The 13,638-nt window shown below is 38.4% G+C and overlaps 2 protein-coding genes across 4 annotated transcripts; one reads left to right on the top strand and one right to left on the bottom strand.

The window, feature by feature from the left end:
* Positions 1-1,382: 1,382 nt before the first annotated feature.
* On the bottom strand, positions 1,383-8,488 carry ALG10 (ALG10 alpha-1,2-glucosyltransferase). 3 transcript variants are annotated; one of them, XM_053942155.1, is made up of 3 exons: positions 8,321-8,485; positions 7,874-8,071; positions 1,383-3,451 (listed from the first exon to the last, which is right to left on the bottom strand). In XM_053942155.1, the coding sequence occupies exons 1-3, from the start codon at positions 8,483-8,485 to the stop codon at positions 3,428-3,430; spliced, it is 387 nt and encodes a 128-aa protein (XP_053798130.1). In that variant the 3' UTR covers positions 1,383-3,427. The 3 variants fall into 3 exon arrangements, with proteins under 3 accessions (XP_053798130.1, XP_053798129.1, XP_053798128.1); XM_053942154.1 differs by lacking the exon at positions 1,383-3,451 and adding an exon at positions 3,977-6,067 and having other exon boundaries at positions 8,321-8,488; XM_053942153.1 differs by lacking the exons at positions 1,383-3,451; positions 7,874-8,071; positions 8,321-8,485 and adding exons at positions 3,977-6,067; positions 7,795-7,868.
* On the top strand, positions 8,386-11,797 carry TPRKB (TP53RK binding protein). The gene is made up of 4 exons (XM_053942156.1): positions 8,386-8,816; positions 9,271-9,393; positions 9,681-9,857; positions 10,677-11,797. Exons 1-4 carry the CDS (start codon positions 8,484-8,486, stop codon positions 10,761-10,763), a joined length of 720 nt encoding a protein of 239 aa, XP_053798131.1. The 5' UTR covers positions 8,386-8,483; the 3' UTR covers positions 10,764-11,797.
* Positions 11,798-13,638: the final 1,841 nt, after the last annotated feature.

Genomic DNA, 13,638 nt, shown 5'->3' with positions numbered 1-13,638 from the left:
CATGAATGTGGCAGGTGGGGATATGGTTTAGTGGTGAGAAAGGTGGTACTGGATTGATAGCTGGACTCAATGATCTTATGAGTCTTGTCCAACCTTAATGATTCTATGATTCCATAAAAATGAAAGGAACTCCTTCCCTATTTGTGAATACACAGCTGTGTTTCAAGCAAGCTCACATTTCCTGAACACAGCAAGAACAGTTTTTTATTACAGATGCAAAGTGAAGTGCTAAAACATCTTCCAACAAACCAGCTCACTGTCAGATTTCAGCAGGATCATTCTCCCAGAGATCCAGCCAGCTCTAGCAAGCAGCTCTCCCCTATCCCATGTACTTTAGCCAGCCACAGTGCTAAATTCAGTGGTGCCCTCTAAGCCCCAGAAGCACCCACTCACTCCTGCTCCTGGCAGCCTTGCACACTCCCAGCTATGGCAGCACTGTCATGACAATGATCCGCAGAAACATTTTTCCTCTTGCTTCCTGCTCCTCGTATCCCAACTATCTGTGAAGCCGAAGGAACAGCATGAGGTCCTGAGCATATTCTCAGATCAAGCAGAAAAACTGGCAAATTAAGGGCATTTTAGCTACATATGGCTAGGTAGATTAGCATTTCTGTCTCATAGAGATCCTTTTTGTTTGCAAAAAGATGTTAGCAAAACCAATTATCTGCATCTATCTAAAGCATACTTTTAATAAGGATGTTTTTCTATAAAACATGCCTCAGGTGACAGAAAAATGCACTGAATTGAAAATAAAAAGCATGTCTTATCTAACAAGGGATAAGCAAGGAGTGCAAAGTTTTTCAGGGGAAAAAATAGGATGCTGAATATAGATAAAGTTTAAGATAATTAGAAGCATTTTCATGGACTGGACTTTACAATTTTTCATTACAAGAAAACTACATGATGCATTTAGAAGACGGTATATTGACTACTATAGGGCCAACAGACACTTGAGCCTTTATAGTATGTATGTGTATAGTTTGTATTTATATTTTGTATGTACATCACCCAAATAAGAGTGAATATTTTAGAAAATCACCTCTGTCAGTTTCAAAAGCATAATTATTCTGCTTTTCTCAATTTGTCCTTCAGGGTTTTTTTCTTCTTAGACAGAATCAAATAGAATGAATACGCAAAGAAAATAAGAATACTGTGAAATTTAATAATAAAACACCCCAAGGAAATTTGCTAATCTGCTAAAAATTGTATCTTTATAAAAGCAGGCCTTCAAGTTTCATTTTGTTCTCTTAGAGCAGACATGAAAATTTCACAAAAGAAAAAAATGCAGGAAAGACACTTTAAAGATGAACAAAACTTGTTCTAATAATACTTAACATATATATTTATATATATGTGTATATATGTATATATATATATATATATATATATATATATATTTAAAATTAACAAGGATATTATAGCTAAATAAGTCACTAAAACAAGCAACCAGCCATGAGAGAACTTGAAGTTTTCTAATTATCAGAGTGTTGCTGGAACATTATGATTTCAAGCAGCATTGCACTAAGCACTTGGTCACCTCAACAAGACAGCACAGGACTGCCACCTTGTGAACAACGAAAAACACCAGAACTGCATTGACAGCACAAAATTCAACTGCCCCCAGACACTATAGAATACCTTTTTTTCCACTTTCTAACAGAAGTAATCCATCTTATTTATCAACCCTCTAGAAAATTAACAGATAAAAAATATTTCAGCATCGCTTATGGTATAAAATTCTTGCTAATTTTGAACACTAGCGTGTTGTCAAAGAAGTTAAAAGGAATGAAATACAGAATGCTCACAAATAGCAGGAAATACAGTTCACAACATAAAGGATTATCAAACTTCCTATCCTGCTGAATAACAACATAGTTTTAACTAAAAGAAAAAAACATGTTCAATTATTTGTATTTTTTCCTCTACTTCAAAGCAATTCAGCCATGCTGTGACTGTTCAGCTGTTTTTGTTATTCCAACAGCTACTGAAAGATCATCTTATTTCTAAGAAAAATAAAAACTGAGGTGTTTTGTTTTTTTTTTTTTTGAAAGCAGCCATTATAGAAATTTAGCTATGCTATTTTTGGTTTTACCTTGAATACTTCGAGAAATTAATGTGATTTTATTATAAATTCATAACTAATACAATTTACAAGAAATTAGCATTTTAAAGCTGTTGTAAGAAATTTCACTGACATCTGCTGAGAATTAACCTAAAGTAAGCAATTATAGTTCTATTGAATCTAGAAGACCTTGGCAACATGAAGCAGGATAAATACAGCTCTTTTTGCATGTCTTTAAGGAAAACAGCTAATAAATTAGAAACAACTACAATGGAAATGTTTCAGGGGCAAAATACTAAAATCCATTTTTCAATGGATTTCAACAGTGTTACTGCTATTTGTCAAAATTCTAGGAAATACTGATGTAATTTGGAGACCTTTCTTCATGACCAGTTCTGATACAAATATAACCCCTCTGATTTCTGGACTGGCTTGGCTAACATTGAATATTGCCTGCAAACACCTTCAGGCTCACATGCAAAAGTGAAAACATAGCTTTATTCTACAAATACATTCTCCTTTCATACTTCAGTAATTCATCAACATCCCTCTTTAAATAAACTTTTATCAACTCAGCCTGCTTTCAAAGCAGCAAAATATATTAATCATAATTGTACTTTTAAGCTAAAACCTGTAAGTATAGTAATAAATTCCACTAGAAAATATTGTGCCATTTCATAGTACTGGTTAAACAGCCCCAACAGGTCACAGACATCTCTCTATGTGTAATTTTTCTAGGGTCTCCTGAGCTCCTGAGGAGCTCATTAGAAAGGTATTGTGCTCTACATTTCAGTGTACATTTTACATTCACTTTTCACAACAAAAAGTTTTAAAATAGTTTTTAAAATTGTACATATTTAAACCAGTTCTTTTCACTTGAAACACAGCTGCTACTTCTGTTAAAAATAGGAAGCATGAACAGTCTCTCAACAGAGTTGATCATGGATGGCATTTGAAGCCAGTAAAAACATACTGGACATAAAAACAAACAGACATACTGGATAAAACACCTGTTGACTACATGGGGATCTTTGCAAGGGAATTTTTTCTCAAGGGAGTTAACACCTGCTCCCCTACATAAAAGCAGAAAAAAATCTTGGATCTAAGATACAACTTGGAATACTAGACAAAGCCCCATGCCTTTCCATGTTACCACTCCAACTCAGTATTTCAGGGCACAAATGAAGTTGTACTTAAGCAGGCAAACGCTCTTTATCTTATGATTTTATTGGCATGGCATACAAAACCAAAATTGGAAGCAGAAGGCACACAAGACTTCCCCTCCCAAATCTGTGATACTGAAATCACAACACAACATCCTGGACTCTGCCAGAACCACACTGGACTCTTCAAAAGCAATCCATTTCAGGTGTCTTTTGTCCCTTGAACCTGAAGAAGAAAATAGGGACTGATTGAAAATGGCTTTCCCTATGGTACACATTGACAACAAATTACCAGGCTGGCAAAGGCCAAGAAGCAAAAAGTGACCTGGCAAATATCCTGAATTCAATACAAACACACTTACTCACTGAAGAGTGGCTGGAGGGTTTCCTTGGGAGAAACAGGGTTGCAAAGGCTTTGATCAGAATCTGAGCTCACCACACCCACCAGTGCTAATAGAGGGAAGGAGTTGGAGCCAGGACATGGATCTTCATGGTAAAAGAAACCAGTAACAATACTGACCTGAGCCCTTAACTGCCCAGGACTGAGCTCTTGAGAAACAATTCCAATTCAGAGTGACTTGAGTGGCAATAATATGATGTTTGCACAGATTTGGTTGAAGTATTATCAATACAGAATATAATGAATTTAATTAAGCTACACAGTGTCTGAAGTTTTGGAGACCACTCTCCCCTGCCACATACTTAAGCAATCTAGTATTTTTGAGACTTAATAAAGTGATTTACTTACAGGAACCATTAAAGCCTTCATTTACTCTGATGATAGTGCACACTACATGCTTTTAAATATATATACATACCTATATGTATATATACATTGCATTTCACCTTTGTCAACCAGAATATATACATTCAAGTTCCATTAAACATTAAAAAATACTCAAAAGAATAGTTCAATAATGCCATTAGTACTTCTTGGAGATTACACATCAAAGATCTTTGAAACACTCAGTGCAACTCAGAAGTGCACTCAGAGTTGATTTCAGCACAAACCTGTGAGCAATGAACCACAGGAGATAAAAGCTCAATTATTTAAGAGGGCTGCAATCCACTGCACATTGCAGTCTGACATCTGTAAACTACTCCCTTTCTAACAGGTCACATTACCAACTGCCATTTCTGTTTCATTGTACAGTAACATTTATTCCTCCAAAGAAGGTGCACACACATAGCATTCGCTGTGTTTTCTAAATATCAGTTCGAAATAAAATGTTCAAAATTCTCTAGTGCTTTAAGAGCTCATTCTGCTTACAAAACTAATGTAAGCATTTACTGACAAAAAAAGTAATGAATATTCAGTGAGACATAGGAGGCTTTGAAAACACTGTACTTTAATAGTGGCTTATACTTTGACCAGTAGTAAATCTAGATGGAAATGGCCTGATCTGATGAATAAATATGCACACAGATAAATAAACAAAAAGGTTGAATAGACTGAAATCCTTCTTTTGTAAAAGAGAAGCCTCTGAAACATAATGACAGTAAACATCTCCCTTATTTTACATTAATTACAGAAAGGTGTTCTCACATTTCCCCTCATATTGAATTTTAAAATTTTCATAAATTCAATATATGGAGTATCTTCACATTATAACAATCTTGCATTTGGTTGCAACAATATAAGCAAAAGCTTACTTCCCAATTTCAACTAGGGAAAACAATCCTTACATGATGCAAAACATACTGTTTCATTCCAGAGTCCAGTCCTGAAACAGAACTGTGTTTTCCTACAGGTATAAAAGTATCAAAAAAAAAAAAAAAAAAAAAGTCACCACATAAATCTCTGTACTTCATCACTATTTTCCCATTGGAATGTTCTATTTAGAAAAAGATAAAAAGTTACAGCATTTACTAAAATATAAAAAGCAAGTTCCAGAAGTTGTCTATATAGAGACAGAAATGGAATATTGAGCCTATATATTAAGAATGGCAAAATAAAGTAACGAAATTCTAGCAATTTTTGAGGAACTGTGACTGCTAATAAACATACAAAATACATTAAGATCCAGAATATTGACTTTGATTTTAGCGTATCAGCAAAACTCCAGCCAGCAAATATATAGAATGGAACTAAGAGGTATTTTACAAGCTCGTGTCTTTGGAACACTTTTCTCCAGACATAAAATGTATAATGTCTGTTATCTGCTAGTAAATACTTATGGACATAGGTAAATTTCCAGATCAGGAATAAAGAGATGACAGTGACTAAGCTATACTGCACAGGGTGCTTTCGTAATGACAAAAGGAATTTCCTGATTTTAGTAGGGGTCAGTAAATGAGGAAATGAAAAAAAAACAGTAAAAGACAGAAAATAGAACAGCTGAGGAAAGTGCAAACAGGCTTCATGGCTACTTCTATCACCAACAACTATTCCACCATTGATGAAGACAAAAACAAAGAAGAGAGATACTAATATGATGTATGGCCAAGTTAAAGCAGCAAGTGTAATTAATTTCTTGGGTGACAAGAGATATTCAACAAGAAACTGCAGTATTCTGGTCAAATCTGAAAATGATCCTTTCCCGGAAGAAATCTTTTCATCTTTCTTTTTCTGCAACTCAATCTTCCAGGCTTCATTTAGCTTCTCTGCAACAACATTTCCAGCACAAAAAACTGTCCACACAATATTTGTCTGACGAAACATGAAGCCACAAAATCCAAGGAGAGCAGAAGTTTTATGGTTACCATAAATGCACATTAAATAGGAAAAAAGAGTAAAAAATACTGATCCTGGATCTGTATAATACAGGAATGTAAAAAAATAAAGGGTGGGAAACACTGCAAGAGTTAATGCAGACAAGATTCTCTGGAAACCAGACACAGCCTAAAGAAGAAGCAGAAAAATGTCGTTAGACAATGCTCAATAAAATAAAATAGTATATTAAAAGAAAACTAGTATAACTCTTGAGAATTCCATAAACACAATCTAATATCTCCTATGTTCTTTGTTTCCATTATTGCACAAATGCTGTATTTTTCTAAAGCTCCTGCTATGTTAATACAGTTACACAATGTTAAAATCCAAGTGAAAAGCACAGAACATTGCTGCAGATGAGTTAAAAAGATGGCAATGAAAATACATCAACTTCTTTCATATGTCAGGTGTGCAAGTATTTGTGGTATTAAAATCATGGTGGGGGCATAACTGCTCCCATACTTTGGATAAAAAGGCTACATTAATGGGCAGAAGAAAATAAAATCAATGGTTTATTCCCCTGCAATCTCACAATGAGATTCTGTTTATCTGTGTGACAGCACCATTCTGTGCCGCTACTATCACCTCTTTTGAACCCAGTCCACAGAAAGGCCAACTCCAAGTTTCTAATCTTTGATGTAGCTTTTATTATTTATCCTCATTATAACTAATGAGTAGGAAAAGAAATTTTAAGAAAGGTAGACCATGCAGTTAAAAACTCTTCCCAATTATTCCACTCACTACGTGACAACATCACAAATCACATTAAAAAATGCTGCATGATGTTTCTGAATGATGTAGTGTGGGGTGAAACAGCCACTCATCGCCTTACAAGAGGAATAGAGAAAACACTGAAGTCAAAGAAATGTCAAACTAAATGCTTAGACTACTGTCATGAAACTTGTTCTTACATTTATGCTTCCACTTTGAAGTATAAAATTAAAAGTGGAAACCATTTAATCTGGTCTAGCTCTGTACAGTGTTATCATTTGTTTAAAAATGAAGAGATTTCCTCTAAGAAAATACATCCATTTTCTTTATAGTAAAGGAATTCTTCAGTTATCAGGGAATGAGAAAAAAATGTTTTAAGGCTAAAAGTCAAACAAAGTAACTTTACTAATGTGAAGGATTTTAAATAGGCCATTAACTACTAAAACAATTTTACTACAGTAGTAGATGCTTCAGATTTTTAAATATACAGCATTCTTGTATGCAAGCTGAACTGTTATGGTCTGGATGTGTGAACAGCTAGACAGGTAAGAACTGGCTGGATGGTGAACTGGTTACACTCGACCCAAAGGACAGTAACAACCCAAGTACCACAGGGATCAATCCTGGGACCTGTCCTGTTTAATGGCTTTATCAAAGACAAGACAGCAGCAAGAGTACACTGTCAGCAAGTCTGTAGTTGACACTGTATGAGCAGGACCAGGCAATTTTTCTCAAAAGTACAGGGGTCATCTAGAGTGACCCACACAGGCTGGAGGAATGGGGTAACAAAATATGATGAAATTCAAAAAGGTCAAATCCAAAGGCCAGCAGCTGAAAAAGAAGAAATCCCCTTAAATGACACAGGCGGCTTACAGAGCAGGTGAGGTGCTGCTGCTCAAGTTTTGTGAGGACTCTTAAGCAATTCCAGCTAGATGAGCATCTAGACCTTTGGATAATATGTCTGCATATCTACTAAGTTTTATTTCAATAGGACTCCTTCTACTTATGTGCAAGAATGAATTTTTAGAGGACTGCACCTTGTGTGAGAAAAAAAAAAATTAAAAAAAAATTAGAGAATAGGAATGTGCCTTCCTGGCCAAACTGGTGGTGGTACTCGCAGTTACATAAGACTGAGAGCATCTCACCTATGTAGTGAAGGGAACACACACGAAGCCATCAAAGTTGCTTGTACGAGTGCATAACATTGCTTTACTTTGACTGTACCTTATTCTTCTGATGGATCTTGAACAGAAGCAAATACAGTAAATAAAAGTTCCCAGCACTGAAGAGGAGATTGATAAACCTGAGCATTCCCACTGAGCACACCACGCTTCCCGTCCACCCGAGGAGCCACGCCGCGGGCTTCACCACTCCCACCGAGAGCAGGTACAGGCCGGGCAGCGTGGTGATCATGGGGTCCCACTGCAAAGCGACAACAGCGTTATGGAGCCGCTGCCGACACAGGGCCCCGGCCGCGCCGCGGCTACACCGCCCCGCCACGGCCCCTTCGCCCGGGCCGCGGGCTCTGACAGCTCCTGGCACTGTTGCCCTGAGGGTTCTGAACTCCGCCCTGCCCGGCTGCTGCTCCACCCGCTACAAAACCCGCGCTGGGCCACCCTCCACCCCGAGCGGCTGCTGTACTGCTGCTGCCAGGCTGAGTCCCTCCCTGACCTGCAGGAAGCGGCCGTGGCAATAGGCCTGCGCCTGCGGGACGTGGAACACCTCGTCCATGTAGGGCCCGCGCTGTCGGCGGCTGACGGCCGCGAAGAGCAGGCACGACAGCAGGAAGGCGCCGCTCATGGCTCCCGAGAAGCCGTAGGCCTCGGCCCGCTCCATGCCGGCTCCGCGCCGGCCGCGATGGGGCCGCCCTTCCGGGGAGGGGCGAGGGGCGGCCCCGGCCGGGCGGGAAGGGACGCGGGGCCGGGAAACGTGGGATTCCTGCGGGAAGCGCTGGGCCGCCGGCCTCCGCGGCCGCGTGTTGTTAGCGCTGTGTTTTCCACGGGACGAGCGGCCGATACCCTGGGCGATGGAGCGAACGCACCGGCTGGAGCTGTTCCCTGACCGCAGCGTCACGCTGCTCCTCTTCCAGCACGTGAAAAATGCCGCTGCTCTGCGGAAAAAAGCCATGGAAGGATCCATTGACGGAGCTCTGATAAACCCTGCGATGGTGAGTGGATGCCAGTGCCGCCCTGCCGGAGTGGAAATGCTCGTGGGAGCTCAGTGAAGCTGACCCGTGCTCTCAGTCGCTGTCACACAAGTTGCTTTGCGCGTCCACCAGGCTCCGCGCAAGTGCCCTCCTTTGATTTCATTACTGTGCCCTACAGCTGAAGGGGTCGGCTCTGTAAAACAACCTTTGTAAGATTGGCCAAAAACATTGCTTTGATTAATTTCACATCCTGCTTGGTGGAGTTTAAATCTGCCTCATGTGTAAACTCTAGTGCTAATTAATTCATGCTGTCTAAAATCTAATATCTGGTGCCTTTGTTCTCATTTAACCCATAGTTTCAGAATCTAGTCTTTTTTTGTTAGAATTAGGCTATCAAAATGAAGTGGTCAGGATTTTTTTCAGATTTCAAAACAGTAAGTTAATTCTGTATAACTCTTTCTGTTGTGTTTTACAGATTGTAGATCCTTTTCAGATTCTTGTGGCAGCCAACAAAGCAGTGCATCTACAGAAGATAGGTAAAATGAAGACCAGAACACTCTTTGCAGAAATTATTTTCAGCCTTTCACCAAGCAACAATGTAAGATTTATTGAAAAAATTTCTTTTTTGCCAGAAAGCTTGCTAAGATCCACACAGCCAAACTAAGTACATGTATTCCTTTAATGCTCTATGTAGCTACTAGTAGAAGTTTTTAATTGTTATTTTTAATAACATTAATGTGCTCTTATGATTTGTAGCTTGTCAGAATTCCATTAATGTAAAATGTCTGTCAATTTATATTCTTGGTGTATCTGACACAGTAACTGAAAAGGTTCCTTATATGTAGTGAGAAAGTAACTCATAATATTTTTTTTCTCTTTTTTCAGATTTCAGATGCATTTAAGAAGTTTGGCATTTCAGACAGCGACACAGCAGTACTCATTGTGCTGGTTGTGGATGGAGACAAGAATGTAAATCTGGCGGATATAGCATCTCAGGTGGAAGGCCAGCAGGTTTCCCTAGATGAGCTCCCCCAGCTAACAGACACTGCCAAAGTTAAAAAGGTGTGTAGCCAAAAGAGAAGACTGATATGGAGAAAAGGGACAGTTTATTTAGTTGTCTAATTAAATATCAACAGACATAATTAACTTAGGATCTGTATTTCTTTAGCACAACTGAAAACTTGTTTTAAGCAGACCTTGATTATTTCTTAGAATTTTTTAGTTGAAACAAATTTTAGTTGTCACACCCTAACATCACAAAGTGTAAGTCTTCAAATTATTAATGCTGTCAGGGAATTAGAGCATAAAAATAAATTCCTGATTGCTGCCTACCGTGCAAGAACTTTTGATTCCTGTTTTTCAGGCAAATATTCATTTAATTAAAAATTTCAGTCCTGAGCAGTTTCATAAGTTTAAGTACATAGATAGTCCCAGTAGGGATGGTTAAAATAAAAACAGGTGAATTAGCTCTTAGGAGCTGTCTTGGGGCATATATGCTCTTAACAGATTACCATATGCTAAATAGGTATTTTGAAGCATATGTCTTCTACGTGATAAAATTCAAGTAACTTAAATCATCTTTATCATATCTGTCAAAGCATTGATAGGAGACATGAATAAAATTGGACAAATCATAGCATTTAACATGTTGAGCTAAAAGTGCTGCTCTCATTCAGTTTAGTAGCTTTCCTTATTCTTGCAGTTTCAGAATTTGCTTCAGTCCAGATTTTGTCTTGCAGTCACAAGAAGATAGGAATTTCCAATATAAAAGTGGGGGAGAGGGAAATAATCTTTTCTTGTGTGCATATTTTTAGAAGTTATGTCATCAGTTTTTTTCTTCCTTATACATCTTTACCTTTGTCTTGTTGTTTTTTTCTGCAGATGTACAAAATTACTCCACAGGAAGAAAAAATCGGCACCTTATTGGATAGTGTTGTTTGCAGAATGTCAACAAAAGATGTTTTGTGAAAAGGTGGAAATAAATTTCAGAGGAAGAGAAGTAGCACTGAGTAGTGTGATGACATCTGAGCTTTAACCAAGCTTGGACACAAGGGTAACCTGAGCTGTGTTCTAAGCACAGAGAGCATGCCAAGCAGAATTTGCCATTGATATCTCAGTCCTTTTTCTTGACAAGGGAGAGTTGGCAGTACTTTAAGCTAAACTTAAACAAACGTCTTGGAAATCTGTACTTACTTTTGTCCTTTGTCAAATGTTTTTTGGTAGTCCCAGAGAGGGTTCAAACATTGTAAATCATTTTTATTAACCATGCTCTGATTTGTTTTGGTTTGGCAACCCAATGGATGATATCCTTTTAACAATACTACTGCCAGAAATGCATCTTCACAGCCCAAGTATTTCTGATGGACTAGAAAGAGGAAATTTTTCCATAAACAATCAGCAGTATCTCCCTCTTAGTGCTACTGGGATAGGGTTGCTGCCCACCCTTTGAGGACAGGAAGGGGCAGAGGGGTGCTGTGCCAGCCAGTGGCAGTGTGGAGCAGGGGCATCAGAGATGTGTACAATGAAGAATAAGGTCAGTGTGGATAATGCTGTGGTGGTGTTAGCACCTGACAGTCTGATGTCATCCATTGCTGGCTGTAAAAGGTAAGCAGTGGTACTTTTAATTCATAACACTGGTTTATGCATGATGATGCTGAACTCATAGAGCCTGGTTACAGGTGCAGAATTCACAGATAAATTTGCACCATAGCTTGTATCCACTTGTCAATAGAGCCTACGTGGTATTCTTAAAGGACATAAACCTTGGTTTTTTGAACCACTGCTAGGAAAGGCCATCAAAGGGAACTAGGAGGACTATTGATTTCCCGTAGTCACCAGGTGCAACAGCTGTGAATTTGTATCATTTAAGTACATGCATGCATCCTGTTTAAGTAAAACTACTGTCCTAATTTGGTAGAAATCCATACTGTTTGTTATTTTTATGCTGTATTGTTTTTCTGAGATGTGCATAAAACTAAAGCTGTCTGCTTTTTTTTTCCTGATGTTTTCTGAGGTATTATGATTTGTGTACTTAAAAGATCTTTGGAAGAGAATGCCTCACATTCTTACACATACATTTTGAAGGAGAGTTGGAATGTTGTCCTGTACAGTAAACAGACCAGTGAACTGACATACAGGCCTGTTTTTGTCTTTGTTTCTGTGTTTAATACAGAAATGTACAGCTTCAGTTTTGCTTTTTGATTTCATTTAAGTCTTCCCTTAATTAAAATAAAGTAGTACAAATACCATCCTTTTCTTACCAACCAGACCAATGGCAAATCTAGTTACGAACTACTAAAGGAATTACAAGGTTTATCAAAGGATTAGGGACAAATGGCTGTGCTGACATCTCACTTTAAAGATGGCTTTACAGAATGCATCATCCTCTCTAAAGGGAAATGTGATGCAGTAGTAAAAAATGGAGCTTGGAAGGACTTGAGTCTTCAAAAGTGTGTCACATCAGCATGTGAGAATGACCATGGAAAATAAGAGACTTGTTTTCCTTTTCTGACAGTCCAGTTGGTACGTGGAATATATCATAAGATTCACTGGCTGAACTACAATGTTTTTGTTAGTTTAAAATAACAGCAGACAGGCTTACTTAAGCCACTGCCTTTTTTGAACACATGTAAAACATCTGTCTGGTCTGTTTAATACTGGAGAAAATAGTAATAAAATGTTTGCTGCATAAAAGTTTTGACACACAAGTTCCAAACCTGGGTTCCCAGTTTCTACTTCTCCATCTATTTCATTGGCGTAGAGACATTAAGTAGCTTGTTACTGTTGACATAAATTAAATTGTGATTTACTGTGAGACCCAAATGAGGTGTTTTCATGGGTATATTTACAGGAAATTATTTTGGAAGCTGAAGTTTGTAGTGTCATTCAGTCAGGCAGATGATATGGGTCTATGCCCTGCAAGACCACAGGTTTTCACTAGGTGTAGTTGCATTATCCAAGTTAAATGAGTGACTTACAAAAACTGGTAAGAAAAGTAGATTTTGTTCACCCTGCAGAGATACAGTTGTCTTTCTGAACACATTAAAAGTTATTTAATTTATATCTCTAATGTTACTGATAAATCAACTAAGGCTGTTTTCCAGAAAAGCAAAAATCTAAGAAAAATGTTTTCCAAAACTTTTCAAGTTCTGCAGCAGTCTTTTCTGAACCTTCATACCTCATCTCCTCCTTTCACAAGGTGAAAGAGGAAACTGAATTATTTTCAATATCTTATTTGGACCTCCAGTGCTTCACAGGCAGGATTATACCTCCAGAATTTATAAATTTAACAGCTAAATTCTGCATCATGATGTGTGGACAATTGTTCTAGGGTTTTTTTTTTCCCTTGGTGGGATGCATTTGGAATTTTGTGTTTGCGTTCCAGCACACTGAGGCCATTGCCTCTCCCACAACCCTGATCACCAGGGGTTTTTGTGCTGCTGTCAGTATGCAGGTCCCTCTCCCATCTCATGTACTTCAAACAAGGGAGGGCCCATCCTTTTGTGTTCACTTGTAATGTTCATCCTACATGTTTTATGACTGGGTTCCTGTGTTCTGTGACAATGTATTTAATGTGCTAATAATCTGTTTTCTTAAGTATTCCTTTGTGTGCTGTTCTCTAGGAAGTATAATCAAAGCACTACTCCCATGTTAAAGCAGGCTGAGGTGCTGTCTTTACAAGGGTGTCTGTGCAGGTGGGGTAACGCTGGCAGAGTGCAGCATCAATGGAGGAACACCAACTCCACCACCTTAGTGCCTGCTGAGAGCTGACACTGGTGTTTCTGCTGCTACACTGACCTTTGTTAACACTCCTGGAGCTCTTCTCAGAGACACTGCAGTTTAT

The sequence above is a fragment of the Vidua chalybeata genome, chromosome 5 (genome assembly GCF_026979565.1).
Source record: "Vidua chalybeata isolate OUT-0048 chromosome 5, bVidCha1 merged haplotype, whole genome shotgun sequence".
Classification (NCBI taxonomy): domain Eukaryota; kingdom Metazoa; phylum Chordata; class Aves; order Passeriformes; family Viduidae; genus Vidua; species Vidua chalybeata.
The sequence above is the reverse complement of the archived record's forward strand: the minus strand, read 5'-3'. Positions and strand labels throughout refer to the sequence as shown.